General features: G+C 46.1%; 1 protein-coding gene across 1 annotated transcript in view; it reads left to right on the top strand.

Moving 5' to 3' along the window:
• The first annotated feature begins 1,687 nt into the window (after window positions 1-1,687).
• The window catches only part of Fam189a2 (family with sequence similarity 189 member A2), a 62,804-nt gene continuing 39,440 nt past the window's right edge, over window positions 1,688-25,051 (top strand). Inside the window, 2 exon segments of the mRNA XM_028894038.2 lie at window positions 1,688-2,089; window positions 13,214-13,270. Coding sequence (XP_028749871.1) covers window positions 1,703-2,089; window positions 13,214-13,270 — 444 coding nt within the window. The 5' untranslated portion in view covers window positions 1,688-1,702.

Raw genomic sequence — 25,051 nt, 5'->3', positions numbered from 1 at the left:
TGGGGCATTTGAAGCCCTTAGGTAGATCCTGAAATATAAAACGTGGAGAAGCAGATAGACCCTAAGTGTAGCTGTATGGATTTTCAGCGACCCTTGCTGTGTGATTGGCACTGGCACTAAGAAACGAGCTGTCACCAGCACCTCCCCAATCCTGTCCTAGTCATAGGTGTCTCCAGGGGAAGGTGGGTACTCTGACTTCTAACACCAACATTCTTAGACACAAGGAATGCATTTTTAATAGAGCGGTTCAGGTGTCAGGTGCTGGCCAATAGAATAGATTTGTTTATCCGAGAGAATGTTTGAACATTCAGCAGACATACTGTATTGCAGGGTGTCATCCAGCCCTAACAATTAAATACTTTTAAGCTTGTCTTTAAAATAAAAGTTATAACCACAGCACTGAAGAAACTTAACTCACCTTCACCTGCAATTTAAGAGCATCTATTGTAGGTTTTTTTTTTTTTAAGTACACAAGACATCAGGCTTTCAGCGTTTATTTAAGAAGATATCTACTTTCCCCTCCAAACCCTGAAAAGAAGTCCCAGCTACTATTAATCACAGGTGGTTTAATGATTTAAAGAGTGTGTATGTAAACATATGCACGCTGGTAATACATCACACGGTGTGAAGTAATGGCAACATAAATACAGCCTTTACAGTCGGAGCACACAGACAAACCTGCATTTCTCTTGTCTTACTGAGCAGGAGGGAATCAAACCCCCTCCCCTTTCCAATAAGACACGCTTTCAAATGCTAGAACTGGCTGCAAGCTGACACTGCTCTGGCTCTTACCTGGAAAAGAAGTCCATTATCAGCAGCTCACCTATGATACATTAGCTGTCTAGACATTCTATTAGTGGAAACTATTGTGCAAAGGCGAATAATTGCTTTTTCTTTAACGCTTGATAGATGTATTAAATTACCAAAGTAGATAATGATTTCATTAGACTATTTCCTGGGAAGTTTGGGATTCTGTGTTCTATCAGGTGATGTCAAATTAGCTCCCGGTCAAAGCTAGAAGGATGGAGCTTGTGACTCCTGCCAACCGCGCAGGGCCGCCTTGGGCTCTTCCACTCTGAATGCTGGGTAGTGACTCCCAAGGTAACTTGGTCTTGCCACTCTTGTTCCCACTCTGGTGCTGGGAAAGCACCGTGTCCCCTCCCGCCACGGCTGCAGCGTCCGTGCCGGGAATCCTCCCAGGGAGGCGGCAGATGCAGGTCGCGGTCCCAGGCAGTAACGTCCAGGGAAGCATCGCCTTCCCGGGCTTGGACCTTTTCCCGTCAGATTGCCAGCAGCCCCTCCTCCCCGCAGGAGGGAGGGGGAGAACCACACGGGACTTCCTTCCCATTTAAAGGTCGCCAGGGTCCCACTTTCAGGACGACCCTCGAAGGGACCCAGGTCTACGACGCTTCCCTTGGCGCCGCTGTTGGGGACAGACTCCGAACGGTGGGCCGCTGACTGCGGGGCCCCGCCGTTCCCTGACGCCTTTCCCCGGTGACCCCAAGGCGGCGGCGCACTTGTCACCGTGGGTGACCGAGAGGGGACGGCGGGGGGCGGGCCCCGCGGGGCAGGTGGGCGCGGCCGGCGAGGGCAGAGGCAGCAAGTGGTTGGGCCGTGCGCAGTCCGTCCTGCGCGGCGCCGGCGCGGGTGCCCGGTGCGCCGCACCCTCCGCTCCGCTGCGCCACCCGCCCGCCGTGCGCCCATGTCTCTGCCCGTGGTGCTCCCGGGTTCCTGCTGCCCGGTGGCGGGGCTGTCGGGCGGACCTCAGGGCGGGGGTCCTGGCGCCGCGACCGCCGCCGCCCAGGAGCCGCCACTGCCCCCGCTGCGGCCGCGCTGGCCCCGGGGCGCTCTGCAGCCTCCAGCCCGGCCCCGCTGCGCCCCCGCCGCTGTGCTGGCCCCGCCGCCCGCGCTCGCGTCCCGCCGCCCCGCCGCGCCCGGCTCCGCGCTGCTGCCGGCTCGCCCGCTGCTGTCGCTCGGGCTGCTGCAGCTGATTCTAGGCTGCTGCATGGTGGCGCTCAGCTTCGGGGCACTGTCGCTGAGCAGCTCGCCCCAGGTGAAGAACTCATGCCCGTTCTGGGCCGGCTCCTCGGTGAGTACTGTGCGCCTCTCGGCCGGGGACCCACCCCCTGGGCAGTGGGTTGTTTTTTGTTTGACCTCAGTTGGGGAGCGCAGACGCTCAAGCTACCTAAAGTAGTTGGCGGCGGTGCATGGGGGAAAAGTGTTGTGAGGCAGTCAAGTTCAAGGGAGAATTGGATTGCACCTGGGCAGGATCTGTTCCTTGCACGCTAAGGATTTTGTTTCCAGTCAAGTTAACATTAAGCACAATATTAAGCTCTTTGAGAGATTGGCATGAGGATGGGAGAAAAACAATTTAAAACTTTTTTGGCCACTGAATACTTGTACTACATTGGCAAAGTAAACTCCCGCAGGGCAGGGGTTTTGGTGTGTTTTCCTCACCGATACACCAACAATACCCATACAGGGTGGGGTACTTCTGGACAAAGTGACAGATTGAAGAACGGGAGGCTATTGACTTGGTTTTATTCTTCACTAAAACACGGATAAATGAGAGTGTATCTGGTGTTGGGTGACTGCACCCTGAGGAGCTCAGAGGTAATAAGAGGTTGTGTGTGACGGGTGACTTATACCTGTCATTAAAGGAGGCCTCAGACCCTGGGTGGCTTCCTGGAGCCACCAAGGCTGCCCTGCCAAAGTGGGTGCTCAAGAAACAGAACCTGTCATTAGGGATGCACTCACCGGCACTCCAGAAGTGTGGGGCAGCTAGCTGGGGATGCCTGTCCTGCCCTGGCACCCGGTCCTGCCTCCTCGGCCAATGAGGCCCAGGGAAGCCTGGCCTCTGAGAAAAGCGGCTGCCAGTGAGCAAGCATCTGTAGACCGGGTGGCTACTCATTCCTGCCTCCTAACTGTGTTACAACTTTCAAGGCATCCAACCTCTGGAGGTTTGCCCCGGGGGCCGAGCAGCTTTATAACAGGTCCTTGTGCAATGCTTGTGGTGGATGAGTAAAGCAAGTGACCTTTCTGTGAACGAGTGCACTCTGAAAGCCCGGCAATGTCTATAGCTTTTTCTACCAACTGCAGTGGGTGTACATTTCATGCTCTGCTGGTCAAAGCATATCCAGAGTCAAGACCAAACTTAAATTAAAAAAAAAAAATGTGGGAGAACTTATTGAACCTAGAGTAATTGTTTGAATAAGAACATTAAAGACATAAGGTTTCTGGTTCTTGGGCCTAACTCAGAATTTTGTATCACCCAGTCTCAATCTACTCTTTTTTTTTTTTTTTTTTTTTTTGAGACAGGGGGTTTCTCTGTGTATTTTGACTGTCCTGAGACTCACTCTGTAGACCAGGCTGGCCTCAAACTCACAGAGATCTGCCTGCCTCTGCCTCCTGAGTGCTGGGACTTAGGTGCACACCAGGACCACTTTTCTTTTAGACACCTTTGCTAAGTGGTTCTGTTGGGACCCCAGTTCTTTCATGCCATAGTGAGTGAAGGTCACAATTTACGTGGACAGAATGCCACCCTGTAGAGTCCTGTCCCTGGGCTCTGTTACTGTCTTGTGAGTGTTCTGGAAAACCTTGAAATGGGTACTCTAAATAGAGTAGGGATGAGAATAATAATCCTGCCCCCCTACCCGCCAGGCTAGCCATCCAAATGGTGGCTGCATTTCTCTCCTCTAAGTACCATGGACCAGACTCTTATATGTATTTTATGGATTTACTCTTTGTAAATCATAATCCACTGTTCTCTCAAGATAACTCATTTATTAAAAAGATTTTTATAGGTGGGTGCTAGGGATACAGTTCCATCAGTAAAGTGCCTGATGTATAAGCATGGGGGCTTGAGTCTGGATCCTTAGAACCCACCCAAAAGCTAGGTGTGGGGAGAGGGGAGTCTGTAACCCTAGTGCCTGAGGTAGGGTTGAGGGGAAATGGACACAAGTGGATCCCTGAAGGTCATTGGTCAGTCAGCCTAGCCAAACTGATGGGACACCCAGTCTCAACAAGTGAAATAAGGTGGAGAGTGTGCCTAGTGTCATTCTCTGTCACCACACACATGCAGACATACTAACAAGTACATACACTACACATATAACCTGTACACACACACACACACACACACACACACACACACACACACACACACACACACCATGGCTTTTTCTTTTCTAAAATTAAAATCTGAAATCACTTTGCAATTATAAATTATCTCAGAGGCAAGTAAATGCACTTAGATGTCAACAGAGCCGCCATGGGATTTGATGAAATGGAAAACAAAGCTCACAAAACAGAACATGCAGGGTGGTGCCTTGGGTTCACTGGCCGGGCTTGCCCTCAGGAACAAGCTAATTAGACCGGAGAAGGAATCCAGGACTTGGACGTGAGAGGTTCTCTTTTGTATGTCAAAGTCTACCCTGTGCCCCAGGTCAGTATTCAGACCTGTAACTGTCACTTAATCTGTGTATGTGTGTGACCTGTTCCTAAGGTTGACTTCAGAATTTGTAAAGTGGCAGCAGAACCAATGACTAGTAACTGTGTCTTCAGAACAAGTAAATGGGGTTTAAGGAGATGTCCTTAGATTCCATGATTCTCTCGGTGTTTCAGGAAGAAAAATACCACACTTGTATCATGTTTTAAACTCACCGAGGTGAGAGAGCTCTTAAAAAAATCCTGTATTAGGAGAAAAGTTAGGCTTAGGCACACACTGTACAACAAAACCACAGCTACGCCCCAGCTGCTAGAACAGTGGCATCATCTGTCCCTCCTCCTAGGCTTTGTCACTGGGCCTGTGTGTCCTGATAGATGCCAGAGCAAGGAGATGTTAAGCAGGAATTAGGTCCTTCTTACTCCCAGTCCATTTAGCAGATTAAAATTCCCATATTATTGGAAAATCTCAGTATTATATCATTTTAATTTCATGTGTAAATATTTCAATGTGTGTATTTTTAGACAAGAGTACACACACACACACACACACACACACACACACACACACACACACACACACACACAAAGGGTTCATACAAGTGACCGGAAGTCCTAAGACCCCTTTCCACTTTTAACATTTCATTTTGAAAAAAATTAAAGTTTTAGCAGATGTAGAAAGGAGAATGTAATGTCCCTGTGGGTTGGCCCGTCCCCAGCCACAGGAGCTAGCAACATGTGAGTATCTGACACCCCTCCTCTTAACACCCAGGCCAACTACAGATGTGTAGCATCAGCCGTTAAACATTCCAGTGTTTATTCGCTGACACGTGACAACAGTCTCGGATGGCTGAACGAAGGTTTTCGTGGAAAATGATAAACAATTGTGACTTGAGAACCAGAAAAAACGAGAACAAAACCAAAGAACCCAGCTGTACTGAATTGTAGCCCGGCATGTAAAGACAACCAACCGCCTGGTAGTTTCCAGGGCATTCATTGTTGCCTGGCCGTCACCAAAATGAGTTTTAGGAAATTCTCACAACCACCAGATCTTCTTTCTCTCCCCCTCCCCACCCCCTGCCCAGATACCACCCATTTTCCTATGTTGTGGCCCTGTAGATTGCTTCTATCCTGGACATTTTATATCTGTATATTCTCATATATACTCATATATATATATACTCATATATTCATATATATGTGCATACACACGGGATCATACAATATGTGGTCTTTAAGGATGAATAACTTCTTTTAGTTAGGGTAGTTTCAAGGCTCATCCAGTTTAGCAATAGCCCGTTCCCGTGCATTGTGATGTGAAATGTCCTTGTGCAGGCATACTGTGATTGTCGTCACTCAGTTTCTCCCTTGCTCCCTCCCTTCCCCCTTTCCCTCTTCCCTTCTTTTTTGCAGATCTGGGGACTGAATGCAGGACCAAAGGCAAGAGCTTTAGCCCTGAGCTACGTCCCGGGCCCACTCAGCAGTTTGATTTGTATATGGCCTGGTCTTAAGAGGAAGTGGCCAGCCAGTCTAATGCTACTTGAGGTCCATGTGTAAGCGCTGGAGTGAGATCTCCTGCTCTCACACTGTGACTGGTCGCAGCCCTTCACAGTTTGTCACTGAAACTGGCAAACCCTAGTTTGGTTTTTGTAAGAATATTTTGTGTTTGATGCAGCAGTAGGTTCAAAGGACGCTCACTCACTTGAAAACAGCACATTTCAGGGATGTTCCTCCATGTTTACCTCTGGGAGGGGTGTTGCTCAGAACCGAGGTTTCTCCTACTTGTCCAAACCCCGAGGAGCCGTTTCAGCTGTTCGCAAATACATTTACTAATTAAGTCCTAGAAGCAACCTTCCCTGCACTCTTGAAATAATATTTCAGCAATGGGACGGGGCTGTTTTAATATAATCTTTTTTTTTTTTTTTAAATTACATTTCTTTATTTAAAGAGGGAGAGGGAGGAAGTATGTCAGAGAACAACTTGCAGGAATCAGTTCTCCTTCTACTCTGTGAGTCCCAGGAATTGAACTTAGTTTGTAAGGCTTAGTGGCAAGCGCCTTTACCTGCCGAGCCATCTCAGTGGCTCCCTAATGTCTTTTTTTTTTTTTTCAATTTGACTTCTGTTGATGTAGCCCAGTGGGTAGAGCACCAACCTAGGGCACCAGAGACCCTGGGTTCAATCCCCAGCACTGCCTAAATGGGTGGTGGCGGCACACCGGTCTGTCACGTAATTCAGTTTCCACGCGTGAGCTGGACATGGGCGGGTGCGGACTTCCAGTCCATCCCTGGCTTGGCCGCTTGAGGCTCACCTGTGCTGCATTGGATCCTGTCTCGGAAAAAAAAATGCATTCAGATCTTTTTCACCTGAGCGTTCTGTGGTCATCTTCCCCTTGCCAACCTTGGTTAATGACTATTATGTCCAGAGTGTGTGGTGCCAAGGGATTAGCCAGTTTCTTGAAACACAGCCTATAGCTGGTGAGGGGCCGAGGGAGGATCTGATGTCTGTGTTCAGGTTGTGTTGTCCTGGCTCTCGGTTTAGGCGTGTGTTTAGTTAATATTATTTGATCCCATTGGGATTTTGGGAGATGGCGCCCACCACACTGAGCGCCATTTAATGAAAGAGTAGAGAAAGTTGCGTTGGTTTGCCCTTCTGGTTTTTGAAAAACAAACCCCCCAGCTTTGATGCCATGTGTGATCCCTGGGAGCAGTTTCCGATGGGAGGCACTGAGTTGGCTGTGTGCAGTTCTCCCCAGGGAGGCCGGTTTGCACGCTGTCTGTAGACATTGGTTTTCCTCTAAGTCGGTAAGGTGAACTCTCCTCATCCCTCTCTTGAATCCATGATGCGATGGCAAGATTCCAATTTCATATAAAGAATCATTGAGGAAAACCTATTTAAAAAATCATTATGATTAAGAAAAAAAAAAAAAAAAAAAAAAAAAAAAAAAAGAATGGCCAGGGAAGAAACTGACATAAAAGCCCTGAAGTTACTGCAACAGTGAATATATATTTTCTGTCATGTCTGTTAAATATATATATATATATCCTATCAAGTAAATCAAATATTTAAGGGACATTTTGAAGATAGTATTTGGAGTGAAATTTATTGACTTTCTTCAGTCCTTTGTTTTACAGGACAGCAGAATCTCACTTATAGGTTCTTGCCGTGAGTGACATTCTCATCTGTAAAATGGGCAGGATGCTCTTACCTCAGGACTGATTTTTCATATAAGGGAACATGTGGGAAAGGGCTTGGCTCCTGGGACTGGCACATACCAGATACTGTGCGTATTTTTCAAACACCAAGGCAATAACTATATAACCAAAGTGAAGTGAATAGGCTGTCTATAGTACCTGTTGTGGGAATTCTGCTCACTTTCTCAGTGCTATAAATGCTATAAAAAGGGAAGAACCCCCCCCCTCTCTCTGACACACACACACACACACACACACACACACACACACACACACACACACACACTTTTTCAGTTATAGGGAAAGATCGGCCGTTGAGAAGTCTGATAAATTATTTTCTGCCTAGTTACAAGATAAACACAGGGCATTTGCAACATGGCTTTTAAACATCTGTGTTTAGATCCAGCAGGTTTTGACAAATGAGCCAGAACATTTTTGCCCTAAGGCATGTTTGTGGATTAGTCAGGGAAAATAGGGCAGTAGAAGTATAAGCCTTTGATTTTAATGATTGGTTTTTAAGCTGGAAAATTAAGGGCATTAGCCGCACATGGTGGGTCACACTGACTCTGAGCTGCTCTACCTCAGACGCATGCTTCCTCTGCATTATCAGGAAGAGGAAAGATCTGTTTTGTTCCCATGAGCCACAAGGAACGGTTTTACAAGGAGCGGAACAGAAACGATAATGACCCTGATTATAATTATCTGGAGATGGTTTGGCGTTAACCGTAGGTTCTTACCTGCACATTCAGGGCACGTTGCATCTTGTGCCCGATGCAAGAATGCTGATGGCATCGTCCTTTCAGGAAGCCCAGGGAGTGGATATGTGTTCAGGCTTATGTAGTCATCCTTAAGCAAGCTCATCTTCTATTCCTGGTCTCTATTCATTTGTTCATTCATTCATTCATTCATTCATTGACTCTTGCCATAACCAAGTGCCTTCTAGAAGCTGCCTGTGGCATTTGATGAGGTTTCCCAGGCATAGGCCTTCACAGCATAGACAGTTTAGTCAGTAGTAGCATTGTGGTGTAGTAGAGGCCATGAAAGGTCATTCCTAATGGACTTCTCACCTCCTGACAGAGCCCAGCTACTGCTGCCCCAGAGGGAGGCGGTGCCTAGCGTCCTCAGCCTCTCTCTTCCTGCCTTCCACAAGGCCATGCTTGGATGACAGGAAGCACAAACATCCATTCCTTGAGTCTTGAGCACTTTTAAAGAATTCAGCCTCAGCGCAGAGCCTCAGTTCCTGCCACCATTCCGGAAGGCTTCTCACTCTTTCTTCCTGCTTCCTGTTTGCCCTTCACCCCTCCCCTTCACAGTGTTCTCCAAATGCCTTGGGATTCACCGGGGTGGAAAAGAACAGGGCTACTGGTGAAAGTCAACAGGGCGTGGGTGTGTTGCAGGTTCAGGACGGGCTACAGATGCAACTTCCACCTGGAACTGGGGTGCAGTTTTATTTCCACTCCCTAGTACTGGGGATTGAGCCACTCGGTGTATCCCCAGCCTTCTTTATCCTATTTATTTTGAAATAGAACTTCACTGCCTTGTCCAGCTGGCCTCGAAGCTACTCTGTAGCCCAGGTGGGTCTTGAACCTGTGAGACGCAGGCCTGAGCCTTCTGAAGTACTGGGGATGGAAATCAACTCTGCCAGGCCTGACTGAACTAACTTTCCATCACCTGGTTAGGAATGTGGTTCACACAAGCTTCCTGGCTGTGCTCTGAATCTGTTTCAGAATTCAAGTGGCAGCCATGCCTTTAAACAGAGTGCCTTCTAACCCATGACCTGGGTATGTCTTGATTTATTTGGGTCTGTATTCAATATTGCCCTATAAGCTTTGTTTTTCTCTCCAGCAAGTTTTAATATCTCTGCCAAATACATCGTGAGGTTGTTGATATTCCTTACATATCAGGTGTTTTATTCATATTTTCCTGCAGTGGCGACTATGTAGACAAAATACCACTTCCAAAGGCAGAAAGGCAGCATGGTTCTTTGTCTCAGAAGGCCTTCATTGGAAAAGACATCTATCTATGAGGATCTATGAGAATTAAAAAATAAAAATAACGTTCCACTTAGCCACCCCTTTCTTGCGACTTCGTCCAACAGGAATAAAAGCGTGTGTCTTTAAATATATACTCACAAAACACACGAATGCTTATGGCTGTATTGTTTACAAGAATAAAAAGCTGCGCCTAGAGTGAATGCTCACAGATATGGAAATGACTGAATACATTAGACACTGGTGTACAATGGAAGGCTATACAACTATCAGTCTGAAATGAATTACAGCTATTTCAGCGGACTTGACAAGATTCCAATGAAGTACTTACTGAGATCAGAAAAAGCAAATCTAAACCAGGCAGTGGCGGCACACGCCTTTAATCCCAGCACTCAGAAGACAAAGGCAGTCCGTGGAGCTATGTGAGTTCGAGGCCAGCCTGGTCTAGAGAGTGAGTTCCAGGACAGCCAGGGCTACACAGAGAAACCCTGTCTCGAAAAACAAACAAACAAACAAACAAACAAACAAACAAACAAAGCAAATCTGTTGTGATGATTTTGTGGAAATCACACACCCTTGTGCATATGTGTCTACATACACACATGCCATTGGCATATAGCAGTAAGAATTTAGAGATGTGTACTTACATAAAATACATTTAATGTACTGACTTGTGAGCATGGAGAAGGTGGGGCGTTGAGACTGTTACAGAAATGGAAAGTGTAGCTCAGACACATAATTGTTTTATAGGCTTTTATGTCCTGAGCTGGACCCTTCATCTTAATAATACTGTTTTAATGGGGAAAAAGAGAATGTTCCTGAAAGCTGGACCGCAGGGTATTATGAGACAGTGACACAAATAACAAACATCGATGAATAATTCAAATCATAGTGATTTTGTTCTGAAGTGGGCGGTTTGCGGTTTCCTCAAGGGCAGTCATGTTTTCAGTCATGTTTTCACACAAAAACAGTCGGCATTTCCTCAGCAAAGTCCAGTCCCAGCAGGGTGAGGAGGCAGAGACACACACACAAGGACATACATGCAGATGTCTGTGTGTGTGCCCACACAGCAGATGCATGCACATGCACACACAACAGCATGTGTTCATGGGCACGTGTGTTCATGGGCACATGGGTGTGTGCTCATGCACTCACTGGATATCAGGTTTTCTGAGGAATCTGTCGTGTGTGTGTGTGTGTGTGTGTGTGTGTGTGTGTGTGTGTGAACAGGCTGACTTCGAATCTGTGATCCTCCTGCCTAAGCATCCAAAGTATTATATGTATCTACCACTACATCCAGCTTAGTGTTAATCTTTTGTGCTGGAAGAGACCCAGAGGTGATTTCTTTCACTTAACATCTCACAGGAGACCAGAGTCAGGGCTGGAGACAATGAAGAGACTTAGCTAAGGTCACATGGCTGACCCTTTTGAGTCTGAGCAGGAGGCGAGAGCCCTGGGTTTCAAGAGCCCCTGTTCTACCGCAGAGACTCAACACAGCCCACACACTAGGAATGAAGGCAAGGGGAATCCTATTGAAGTTAACGGAACTTCCAGGATAGAATGGGTTAGAAAGAAACCATTACCTGCCTGCACATATGGGCTTCTGGGTCAAGGTTATACGAGGGTGTTTTGTCCTCTGCTGGTGTGTGGGAGTCCACAAAGGTTTTTACACAGCGGGGCTGCATTAGGGGATGGTCATGGTCACCAGGTGTCTGGGATGGTCTGCACTTGGCTGTGCCGGCGGGAGGTCTTTCGCTCTGCCCCTTGGCATTCCTTTAAAAAGCCCTTTAGTAGAGACAGAAGGGGCTGGTGGGTTTGGACCCAGGCCCTCCCGAGGCTATCCTGTGTTTCTATCTGTCTCTCTCCTCTGTCCTATCTACAAATTCCTCATTTCTCGCTGCTCGAGAGTACCCTGGGGGGGAATGAGAGGTTGCTGGTCTCCCGCCCTGCTGTGGTGCTTTGGCTGATTCGGTCTTGAGATGGGGTATTGTAGGAGAACCTGTGGGTTTGATCGCAACACTCTTGCCTGATGTGTAGTTAATAAACAGCAATTGTGGATGTGTGCATGGGAGGGATTGGGGCTAGGGAGATGGTCCCTGAAGACACTCCTCATAGCTGCACTTGGTGGACACACCCTATAGTACACAGGGCAAGAGTACTCGAGAGGCCTCAGGGTGTCCCGAGGATTACTTTGATTCTCCCAGTGACTTAGTGAACTGTGCCATCCGAAAGGCTGTGGCGGTTTCCAGTCTGTGTTTTGGCAACATTCTGCTTCTTCTTTTCCAAGAATTTTAGTGTGTTTTTTATTGAAGCGTTGTTGTGCAATACAAGAGCTTTCTCTCCATGGTTCCTCTTTGTGGAGTAAACGCTCAGGGACAGTCATTTGTTGATAATCATGTGACAAGCACTACCCTAGGAGCCAGGGATTCAGAGACAGGACAGGAGCTCATGGTAGAGGTGCAGAGATGCACCTCTCAAATGATGACCAGAGTTTTCTTAAAAAGAAGAGGGAAAAGATGTGTATGTGTCTCTGTGTGTCTGTCTGTCGTTGTATGTGCATGTGGGTGCCACATTGCCTGATATGAGTGCAGGAAACTGAACTCCAGTCCTCTGCAAGAGTAACAAGTGCTCTTAATTGCTGAGATATCTTTCCAGCCCATAATCGGGATTTATATTTTTAAGGGAAAAAAGAAGTTGATATGTACAAGGCAGGCGTGTGGGGTGATGAGATTACTGAAGGCTTCTCAGAGGAGGTGACAAGCAGGGGTTTGTAGGATGGCTATGAGTTCCCAGGCAGCTAGGAGGGTCATCAAGAGGACTGGGTGCTGCAGGAAAGAGGGCATAGCATGAAGTCCAGGAATGTCTAGCCTGGATGACCAAGGAAGGGCAGCGGTGCTTGGAAGGGAAGTGTAGTGAGGGGGTCTGGGGAATGTGGAACCCAGGCTTTAAACTTGGGCTAGGAGATACCCTCAAGGCTTTTGTCTGCTGTTTAGGAGTTAACCTGTCCCATGTAGATACTTGTGTATGTCACAGACTGACTCTGACAGCAGACTGGGTATATGGAACTTGGTCAGAGATACTGATGTTTACTCACACAATTAGAAAGCACACACAGTCGGTGTCTTAGTTAGGGTTTCTATTGCCATGAGGGGACACCATGACCACAGCACTCTTATAAAAGAAAAGCATTTAATTGTGGTGGCTCTCTTACAGTTCAGAGGTTTAGTCCATTATTGTCATGGTGGGACATGGCAGCATGCAGGTAGACATGGTACTAGAGAAGGAGCGGAGAGTTCTTACATCTTGACTCACAGGCAACAGGAAGTGGTCTGGGACACTGGGCATGGCTTGAGCATATATGAAACCTCAAAGCCCCCTCCACAGTGACGCACTTCCTCCAACAAGGCCATACCTGCTCCTAATAGTGCCCTTTGGGGGCTTTTTTTTTTTCAAACCATCACAGCCAGTAAACTTACTTTGTAGATCTATAAGACAGTCCAGAGTGATTTGCTGTGGCTTATATAATCAACAAGAATGGGAAATGTTTAACCAGCATTTTCTGGGCTGATGATGTGTTTATCCTCACAGGTGATACTCTCTGGAATCATTGGATTGACAACTTGGAAAAGGCCTATGATACTCCTGGTATGTAGATCATATGACATTATTCTTCATAAAATATGAAGTACATTTAAGTAAACTGTTGAAATTCTTAAATGGCCTTGTTCATTAAAAAATAAGTTGACAGTAGATACTTTAGAAGTAAATATTCCTGTAATAATGATGATGATGAAAGATGATAATCTTGATGGTTTATGATTTTCTCTAAGCTCTGTATAAGTCTAGAGTTATACATATATTTCTTGTTCCAGAATTAAATTCATTCTGAAGATACAGTTGAAAAAAATCTGTTTAGGGCTAAGGATATGGCTTAGTGGGAAAGAGTGCTTGGTTTGTAAGCAAGAAGACCTGAGTTCAGATCCTCAACACCCACACAAGAGCTGCTCATGGCCACGTATGCCTATAACTCCATCATTGAGGGGTGGAGATAGGTGGATCCTGGGTGATAGATGGCTGGCTGGATTAGTTGGAGTGATGAGCATCAGGATCAGTTCAAAATGTAAGGTGGATAATGATGGAAGAGGACACATGACACCCTCCTCTGGTTTCTACAAGCATGTGCACAGGTGTGCATGTGCACACACACACACACACACACACACACACACACACACACACGTCTGTTCACTATGGATAAAAAAGTGGAGGAAATGATATAATGAATTCACTGTACCTATTGCCCATCTCTCAAACTCCCACACACATTCTTTGTTCTTCTTTGTTCCAAGCAAACCACATGTATTAACCACAAATACGTAACTTTTTATTGTTAGGATAGTTTGGTTGGACAGTGTCATAATTTTGTTTCTGAGATTTGCTACATTGTCTCTTTAGCCCACAAATGTTAATTTTGTTAATATTGCAGACATTGACTGATGTTTTTGTCCTTCTTTTGCTGTAGTAGAGCTGAAATTAATGTTCCAAAATGAACCACTGTCCAGTGTCCAATGGCGATGCAAACGATCTGTGTCTTTGTCTTTTGTTTTTACCTGGTGTGGGAGTTTGATTAGGAGAAGATGACAAGAAACAGATAAATAGCAGTGAAGTCTGTGTCACTGCCAAGTTCAAAAGAGAGTTTAGGAAATCGACTTCCATTGAAGAGTATTTAAAAGCGAATTACACGTGGTAGCTTTTTTCTTCCTTTTCTTTCCTGTCTCCTGATATAGGGTTTAATTCTTTCCAGAGGTCATTTTTAAAATTGATTTGTTTTATGTGTGTGTGGGTGGGTGGAGGCTGAAAGACAACCTTGGTGCCACCCTCAAGAACTCTTGTCTCCTTTGAGACTGTGTCTCTCACTGAACCTGGAGCTACCCAATCAGGCTAGAGTGGCTGGTCAGTGAGGGCCAGGTGCCCTCCTGTCCTTCCTTTCCCGGCACATGCCATCACATCAGCATTGGGACCAAACTAGGTCCCCGTGCTTGCAGAACAAGCATTCTACTGACTCTTTCCAACCCCGAGTCCTCCAGGGTAGGTTATGGGAAGCCACTTCCCCGACGTGGTGAAACAGCGCCATGTAGAATAGATGCGTCAGAGTCATGGGTCTCTACACTGCTTTGAGAATCTTGAACTCCATCCAACAGGTTTCCAGCTCCTCAATTAACATAGGCAACATTTGGTAACTCTATCATTCATTGCCCTGGCTTCCAGTGGGGATGGGGAGTGACCTGAGAGGTGTAAGCTGAAATAAATCCTTTCCTCTCCGAGATGCTTTTGGTCAGCATTTTGTCACAGAAACAAGGAAACTCGGCCAACTGTAAAATGTTAATCAATATTAACTTATAATAAATGATCCTTTTTTAGGACTTGTACTAGGCAAGGCAGAGTCTGTCAGCCGATAAATTGGGTCTCAGTCACTATGCTACAGGAAAAACCCGTTTTACATGAATTTTAGTAATATAATGTTATAGCCAGGTGTGGTAATGCATGCCCGTAACACCAGCACTTAGGCTGAGGCAGAACTGTGGAGAGTTCAAGGCCTGTCTACACTACATAGCAAGACTTCCTCTCATAAAGGTAACCAGTGGCTTAGAGATGGCTTAGTGTTTCTTACAGGGGACTCAACTTCCGTTCCCAGCACCCATACCAGGTGGCTTAGAGCTGCCTGTAACACCAGCTTTAGGGCAGCTAATATCCTCTTCTGGTATCTGCAGGCAATCCTTCCCACCACACACACACATCACACACATGCATGTATCCACACACAGATAAACACACATACACACACACACACACACACAAAACACATGCATGTACCCACACACAGATACCCACACACACACACACACGCGCATGTATCCACACACAGATACACACACACACACACACACACACACACACACACGCTTGTATGCACACACAGATACATACACACATGCATGTACCCATACACAGATACACACACACACACACACACACACACACACACACACAATTAATAAAATAAAATCTTTAAAAAAAAGTCTCTACCAAAAAAAGCAACTGGACACACACATACCCCTATCATAACCTGCATTAAATACATTATGTTAAGAAATAAAAAATGTGGGGCTGGAGAGATGGTTCAGTGGTTAAGAGCACTGACTGTTCATCCAGAGGACCCGGGTTCAATCCCCAGCACCCACATGGCAGCTTACAACTGTCTGTAACTCCAGTTCTGGGGGATCTGACACCTTCACACCAATGCACATAAAATAAAGTGAAATAAATTATTAAAAAAAAAAGAAATAAAAAATGTGTGCAGAAAGAAACCGGAAGTGCCAGTCAGATGTGCCTGGAAGCACTCCCGGCTCCTCCTGTGAACCATACCACTCTTGGCCTTTGTGAAGCATAGTTTCTTCTGTACGGAGGGGATAATTTTGGGATACGAGGAGCAGATGTGCCGCCCCTTCTCTTGCTGTATGTTTTACCCCTACCCTCTTCCTTCCCTTCCTTTCTTTTTGCCCAGCCGCCTCCCCTGCTCTCTGAGTGTTGGAATGTGCCAAGGGCTGATGTTGGGAAGAGGCCTGGTTCTGTTAGAGAAACTGGTGGCACCTTTTGTTGTTGTCTTTTCAAGACAGGGTCTCATGCAGCCCAGGCTGGCCTTGAACTTCACATGTAACTGAGGCTGGCCTTGCTCTCTGTAGACTCCTGCCTCTGCGCCCCAGTGCTAGGATTTTAAGAATAGTCCAGTGCACATGCTAGGGCAGTGTTTTGCAGATCTGGTCTCGGCTGCCCAGGTTTGGCACCTCCTGGCCTTAGCTCTTGTTCACGTACGGGGCACTGTCTGCCATGGGTCTTTCTTTCCCTAGCCTAATGCTTGACTGACGCCTTCTCCGCTGGCTCTCAGCTCAGCAGCCACGCCTCAAGGAGCACTCGCTACCCCAATGCCTAGTTCCCACACTCCAGAGCTGAGTGTCGTGGCCTGGCCCAAGACCAGTGCAGGCAGCCTGCTTAGCCTGTGGACCGGCTGCTTAGCGTTTGCCATCTGTCTCTCCAGGAGATGGTTAGGTGAGGACAGGAACCTTCCCACTTGCCCCCTCCATCTCTAGGGCCAGTTCCAGTTTGATCGTATGCTTTTGTGGCTGTGTGGAGGGAGGTTGGGGCAAGGTTGGCCCGTGTCCAGCCCCTTGTGAGGCCAGCTGTCCTCGTTTTCAGTTGTGTCCACACCAGCCTGGGACACGTGAGTGTTCCTTTGTAAGAAGCAGCTCTTTCGTGTAGCCTCCCCTGTGATGGTCCTTGTGGTTATTCCAGGCTGTTTATTAGCTTGAACGAAGGAGGGTCACTTTGCCTCAGTTCCTTCAAACTCGGGTTTTCATGAAAACCCAGGACTTCATTCACTGAATACTCTTCTTATGTTGGAAGAGTGCTCCCATGGTCAGGACAAGAATAATGCTGGAAAATAGGTTTTAAGAACTCGTCATTGTCACTAGGGCCAAGTGTGGGCCTTTGTGTAGTCGTCTAGGCTGAATATTTTCCACAAAAGACCAACATTTTCCGTGTTTAAAGTATATTCTTATTTTTCTACTGTTTATTCTTTTTCGATGTCACCAAAAATGTTTTGTAGTTGTCTGAAAAAATCAGACTGTGTTCTAGAAATGGCCTCAAAAATTGTCCTGTGCAGGTGCCTCAGTTTGTAAGTGGAATTGTCCTAATTACATGTTGTTCTTTGGTGGTACATTAGTAAGAATCAGCACTATGGAAGTCCAGCTGACTGCTATAGTTTTGGGTGCTTAGGAAGTGGTAATTGGAACTGTCGATGCTCTTTTGTCTGTTTGGAGTAGACGGGATGCATATGCTCTTCAAACTGGTGTAAGAAAGGTTCTGTTCCTTAACATTACAAAAGATGGCCCTTGGCGGTGAGATGGATCCTGACAACCTGAGGTAGATTCCCCAGGATTCATATGGTGGAAGGATAGAATGTAGTCTTGCAAGTTGTCCTCTGACCTCCACATGCTTGTTGTGACATGCCCCCCATTAACAAACAAACAAACAAACAAGCAAACAAACAAATGTATGTCTTGGGTCTCAAGTGGTTATTTTATTTATTTATGAACAGATCTCATTATGTAACCCTGGCGGCCTAGAACTCACCATGTAGACTAGGTGGCCTTGAACTCACAGAAATCTGCCTGCTTCTGCCTCCGGAGTGCTGGGATTGAAGACATGTGCTACCATGCCCAGCAGGCTCCATGTAGTTGGTTCTCACTTGTAGGTCCCTTAGATTATACCTCATACACCAAGGATAAGAGATGGTAACTACATGACTATTTAAAAACGACCCTTCCATTGCTCCAACTTCATTATTGTGGTGGTTAGAACAAAATGGCTGAAAGCATTCTCTTCTCCCTTCATCCACTCAGTGAGTTAGGTTGGGGAGGGGGCTCTATTCCACGAAGCCATTTGAGATCCACGGCCCTTCCTCTGTTGCGAGAATCATGGGGAGCTTCCGTACTTGTTCAGAGTGGCTGATGACTAACCTCTGCGACTGGTTAGCTAGAAAGAGTCATGTCATCTTTCCTGATGTCACGAGAAAGTGGAATCCAAACCATCACAGGCAAGTGTGGATTCTCTGCATGAGACTGAGATGCGCTCTGGGGGCTCTTTGGCCCTGTGGTAGGCTGGATCATTCAAGTATGCTTTGCGGCTGCCCATAATTTGGAATGAGCCCTTATTATTTCATAGTGCATGAAACCTGGATTTAATGCTGACACATTACCACTAATTATTAGCTACCTGTGGGGGAATCTCTTAATTGATGTGTCTGTGAAATAGGTGCTTTAATTCAGAACAATATTTTGAGTCCTTCATGCTGTACTATTAGGGATTCCCAGAACCCTCCTTAGTTATTTTGATGATATTTTAATTTCAGATGGGCATTTCAACAGGCCATCATAAGCTCCCTTTGTATAAGTTGTAATTCAGTGATCATACACTTTCCTTCCTTCCTTTTTTCCTTCCTTTTTCTTTCTTGTTGTCATTTTGAGATAGAGTATCATATATCTAAAGATGGCTTTAAACTTCTAATCCTCCTGCCTCTACTTTCTGGGTGCTGCAACTATAGGTGTGTGCCACCATGCATGGCTTTATTTGGCACTGGACATTGAATCCTGGGTTTCATGCATACATACTAGGGAAGCGTTCTACCAAGTGAGTTGCATTCCTAACACCCTACTCTGTTTTTTAAGGCATAAAAGTATCTGGATACCTGGGTACGGTGATGCTCAATTGTAATCTCAGCTACTTGGGAGACTGAGGCAGGAAGATCACAAGTTTGAGGCAGAACTGCATAACTTATAGTATAGTGCTTGCCTACTAGGTTCTAGGCTCTAGGTCCAGTAACACATACACATACACATACACATACACACACACACACACACACACACACACACACACACACACACACATACACACACACTCGGGAGGCAGGGGGCAGAGGTTGTTCTTGCTCTTCAGAATTATTAATGGTATATTCTCGTATGTCTATAATGCTTAAGAGTTTACCAGGTAAGTGGGGGTGTCTCTGACTCTTTTGCCTGCTCTTGGGACCCTTTGGGTTGCCTCGTCCAGCCTCGATATGAGGGTGTGTACTAACCTTATTGTAACTTGTTGTACCGTGTTTGGTTGATATCCCTGGAGGCCTGCTCTTTTCTGAAGGAAACCGGAGGAAGAGTGGATCTGGGAGAGAAAGGATGAGGGGGAAGGGGCTGGGAGGGGAAACTGTGGTCAGGATGTAATATATAAGGGAAGAATAAGTAAAAAAAAAAAAAAAGAGAGAGAATTCTAAAAAAAGATTCTCTAACATACAGATTCTCATGATATTTATGTCACTTTGGTTTGTAGAAAAGGAAGCAGTGGCTCATGGACAACTGGCTTGTCCACTTCCTAGTCGGAGGATACATTATTACAAAGAACCTCCATGTTCTGGTCCTATGTTCTTCCCATTATCCTGTTTCACAACCTCCTGGGTTAGCAAAATGGTGGACCTCTCCCGGGGGCTGACAGTGGCTTCTTTGGGGCATGAAATCTAAATGTAAAAAGGTGCTTTCTTACTCTTGCCTGTACAATTCCTTGTGAGTCTGGGGCTGACAAAAGCTGTGGGCCTTTGCTCCTTCTACCTTGACGAGCCAGACCACAGTAACAAAGGTTATTGAACACAAGGTTCACTTTTACCTCTCAGACCTGTCGTTTTCAACGAGTTAGTGGCCCAGGAAGTGGTGGACTCAGCCCTCTCATCTGTACAATGGGAATACAACTGCCCCTTAGGATTATAAGGAAGAAAAAGTATAAATGCATATTGAGACTGAAATGATAAATGGAATGCAGGGCAAGCCTATTGTATATTTTTTTAAAAAATCTTCATTGAGGAAGCCTCCAAGAAGGTCTGGCCTCTTGCTTTGCTGCGTTACTGCATACACACTTAGGCTTGGTCGAGGCACCTGGGTTCAGGCACGTTGGCAACAGAGCTTTGATTTTCTTCTCTGATCACCCCTGGAAACTGTGCGTGGGAAAGATCCTGGGTCCTCAGAAATGAAGAGCCCTGCAGTCACTCTCTGAGTGGAATTTAGGTCCAGGCAGTGACCTGCTTTGCAAAGTGACCTCAGCCAGTGTGGCTGCGTTCCAGTGATCAGGCAGAGTTTGATAGCACCAGCTCATCACTGGAGCTTAGAGGTTACCTCTTTGTTAAGCCAGTGAAAAGGAGGCCTCCATCAAATTCTGCTATAAATACTCATGTCCATTAGCTACCAGACCAAAAAATAGTCACATACCTTCTGAAGTTTAAGACCTACAGAGCTGAGATTTTATGCCAGCTTCTCGGGACGGGGAGCAGAGCAGGGTAGCTGCAGCCACTTGTCTCGAGCACTGTGGTTGATTCTCCGAGAGCCCATCGATCACACACGTAAAGCTTTGTCCCTTCAGTCTGCTTCAGCAGGAGAAATGCTTCCTTGACAGCAGATCTCAGAAAGGACGAGGGAACAGGTGGATAGTTTTAGGGTTCTAGCTAGGGCTCTGGCTGGCCTCTTGGAAGATGGGTTTTCCAAGCCAAGGTCTGGGATTGTCCAGAATCTGGATGTGTCAGAAGAACTGTGGAACTGGTCGGCCAGAAAAGGGTCCAGATGTAGAACCTGGCATGTTGACTCTACGTCATGGTACATACGTGGATAATTGGTTCACAGTCTTGCTTGTGAGGAACGAGTATTACTGCTAAATTATTTTTGTTGTTTTTAGTAATGTTCAAAATATTGTCAGAAATGGATAGCCCAACCTGGAACTGGTCAGCTTAGGGACAGGGACTGAGATGTAGCTCAGTGGTGGAGTGTCTGAAAAATCAGCTGGCTGACTCAGGGACAGGAACTTCTGTGGGCTTTTGTTCTATCGAGAACCGCTTGTAACATCTTTCATATTAATTAAATGAGCTGATGATTTCACTAGCCACCTCATTTCCACATTTGCCATTCTGGTTTAGCAAAGACACCTAATGTTGTTGGAAGATAAAATGTAGGTAGGCTTCCGGAGTTTGGCTTTTTTGGTAAGTGCTGCCTGGTGGTCCTGGAATATGAATTCCTGACTGTCCTTCAAGTACAGCTCGGCCAGCCAGTGTGGGGTGTGTGTGTGTGTCTGTGTGTGTGTGTGTGTATGTGTGTGTGTGTGTGAACACCACACCGTTGGTGCTGAGGAGCATGACAGACAGTCTAGTGCTGGGCAGTGCCAAAGGAAGGCTCCTTCCAGACCTTTCTCCTGGCCTTCTAGGGTCTCCTGGACCATCATTAAGTTCTGAAATGATTTTGAGGAAACTACGGCAGCTTCTGAGTGACTTGGGGCAAGAAGAGAAACAACTCTGGTTGGAGGACATCTTAACATAGGTCATTCATTGATCTGTGAGGAGTTACACACAGTTTGGAGGGTGCCGTCATGGGGGGCTTTTTCCCCTTCTAGAACAAATGACCCACCCCACTCTGCCACTCTGACAAGTGCAGTGTAAGGAGGGACAGGTTTACTTGGTTCACATTTCCAGGGTACAGTTTATTATGTGTGGGGTGATGACAGCAGGAACTTGAGGCAGCTGGTCCCCTTTGCCTACTGTCAGGAAGCAGCCATCGGAAGGGCCACCTACATTTAGTGGCCCATCTCAATAAACTGAGTCTAGAGGATGATGCCTCACAGTCTCCTAGGAGATGCTAGGTCTTATCAAGTTGACAGTATTAACCACTTGGGGAATCAGTTTAAATGCTTGCATTTGCATGGACATTTTCTGACAAGGTTTTCAGGAAACTGGAGTAGATTGGGAACGGAACAAGGAAGACTTACTTTCTGAATTATGCTGGAGACACTGTGAGAGGAGGCTGCACAGAGTTATACTTTGTTTAGTCCTTGGCTGCTCAGAGTCTTCAGCATCCTAGACTTGGTGCCTCCACGTTAGTGAGTCCTGTGAGAAGCAGGACCACCTCCTCCAGCAGTGGAAGCTCCAAGGCTACACGCTTTCCCTTCTGAGCATCGGCACCAGTGGGTGAGAATGTGCCCCTGCTCCCCTTTGGAACGCGTGCTGGGGTTCCGCGTGGAGCATCCAGGGCACTTTAGAATCCATGAGGGTTGGAGGGCAGCGGGAGTGCCAGGGCTGGTGCCAGGGGCCCGGTTTCCATGGGTGACCTTGACAGAGGTCCCAGCACTCAGTATCCTTGGCGCCCTCTCAGGTTCCCGTGGATTTTGTGAGCCACCTGATAGCCTTGTAAGAAATGCCTTCTCTGCTTAGGAAGCTGAATTAGCTTCTCTTGTTAAGAACATAATTAAGAACTCTGGCTGTATTGACAGTGGTTTTTTTTCCCCTCGTGAATTTAATATTAACTTTATTATATATATTAAAGCTCAAATGCAGATCTTTTTTAAAGTACTAGGCATTTATGGTAACTCTGTGAGGAGCAGGAAGTTCTGGGGGGCGGGGTGCTGATACTGGACTGTATCATTGTGGGTGCCTGGCTTAGGTGGGATACACTGGATAAGCAGTGTAAGAGCTCTCGGGTGGTCATGACAAGAGGTTGTACCATGAAGATGCCCAGGGTGGGGGCTGTTAGAGCCCTTTAGTGATGAGAAAGGGTTGTGTGCATTAGTGGGTATTCCTCATGCTATTGGAGGGTCCAGGTCTGTACTGGGTTACCTAATTAGTTGTGAAATTCTGGGCATGATAGACTACCTCTCTGAGACTAACTCCCATATACTTGTCATCTATCTCTGTCTGTAAATATTTTATTGGTCTGTGTTTCAAACCCACTCCTGTGACAAAATGCCTTTTGAACAGGGGATGCAATATTTACTCTTCACTGTCACTTAAGTGGGCTTAGAATCACCTAGAAGACTGAGGTGTACCTTTGGGTGTCAGTGAGAGTGTTTCCAGAGGATTAATTATGGGGCAAGGACACAGACTAAATGTGGGTGGCACCAACTTGAAACAAGCTAGGGTCGTTTGGGCAGAGGGAATCTCATCTGAGGAAATGCCTCACACTGGCCTGTAGGCAAGTCAGGGGAGGGATTTTCTTGATGAATGATTGATATAGGAGGGTCCAGCTGAGCGTGGGCAGTCACACAGTTGTTCCAGGATGGTGTAAGAAAGATAACTGAATGTGAGCCAGGGAGCAAGTTCCTCCTGGTCTCTGTTTCTGGCCTGCCTCCAGGCCCCTGCTTTTTTTGTCCCCCCCACTTTATTGAAATAGATTTTTTTCTCACATATATCCTGATTATGGTTTCCCCTCCCTCTACTCCTCCCAGTTCCTCCCTAACTCTCTTCCCATCCAGATCCACTCCTTTTCTGTCTCTCACTGGTAAACAAACACGTTCCTAAGGGATAATAATAAAATAAAACAAAAACTAGCACATCAAAATTGGACAAAACAAAAATAAGGAAAAGATCCCAAGAAAAGGCACAGAAATCAGAGACCCCATCATTGACATACCCAGGAATCCCATAAAAAGCTACACAGAGAAACCCTGTCTCAAAAAAACAAAAACAAACAAACAAAACAAAACAAAAAAGACAAAACTGGAAGCCATAATGCATGCACAGAGGACCTGGTGCAGACCTGTGCACACGGCCTCAGTCTCTGTGAGTTCCTATGAGCTTGGATCATGTTGATTCAGCGGGCCATGTTTTCTTGGTGTCCTCCATCCCCTCTGGCTCTTACATTCTTTCTGCCTCCTCTTTTGTGGGGGTCCCTGAACCCTGAGAAGAGGATTGATGGCAACATCTCCTTTAGGGCTGAGTGTTACAAGGTCTCTCACTTTCTGCATAATGTCTGGTTGTGGGTCTCTGTATTTTTTTTTTTTTGCATCTATTATAAGAGAAAGCTTCTCTGATGATGGCTGAGCAAGGTTATGAGGATAACAGAATGTCACTAAGAATCATTTTATTATTATTTTTTTTTTGATGCGCAAGGCATTGATTTATAGCAGAATGTCACTAGGAGTCATTTTATTGCTATTTATCCCCCCATTGTTTAGAACAGTAATATTTGGTTTTATCTTAGGTCCCTGGGATATCTAGTCTTAAGTTGTTGGTTGCCCAAGCAGTGCGGGGTATGGATTCTATCTCGTAGAACCCTAAGTCAAGTTAGATGTTGGTTCCTTATACAAGCTTTGCACCACCATTGCACTAGCATATCTTGGAGGTGGGACACCATTTGACATCCAGATGTTTATAGCTAGTTTGGTGTTTACATTTTTCTTTTGCGGTATGCAGAGTACTTTTTTGTACAGAAAACACTAGAACATGGGGCAAAGGGCCCATGTAGTCACCAGCTTGACTTTCCCGTGGTCAATAAGTTTGTGTAGATGTTGTCTTCAGCCATGGGGCCTTGCTGTCAGTTTGTGGGGAGCAACTTATAGTCTTGGCAACAGCTTGGGTTGTTTGAGCATTTCCATGGAACCCCTTTGGCCAACAACTCAATTAGATGTAACCAATCCCAGTACTGGAAGCTTCATTTGGTGACAAGAGATGGCCAGTTGGGTATCTGTCTCCCTCATTATCTGGCCATTTCAGTTAGATCACCTTATATATATGTATATATTTTGGGAATCTTATACCATATTAGTAGGTTTCCATGCTACCCCTCAAATGCCCTTAATTTTAGCTGTTTCTCCCTCTATTCCCTCCCCATCCCCTTTTCCTCTCCTCTTCCCTACTTGGTGTTCCTGTTACAGCCACCCCCCACAATCCATCCATAACTATCTATTCTAGTTCCTTTTCCTAACAAGGTCTATCTGTCCCCACTAGGCCCTTACTCTATTCCTAATCTGTGTGGTTATACAGATTATAGCTTGGTTATCATTGACTTTGCA

The sequence above is a fragment of the Peromyscus leucopus genome, chromosome 1 (genome assembly GCF_004664715.2).
Source record: "Peromyscus leucopus breed LL Stock chromosome 1, UCI_PerLeu_2.1, whole genome shotgun sequence".
Lineage (NCBI taxonomy): Eukaryota > Metazoa > Chordata > Mammalia > Rodentia > Cricetidae > Peromyscus > Peromyscus leucopus.
The sequence above is the reverse complement of the archived record's forward strand: the minus strand, read 5'-3'. Positions and strand labels throughout refer to the sequence as shown.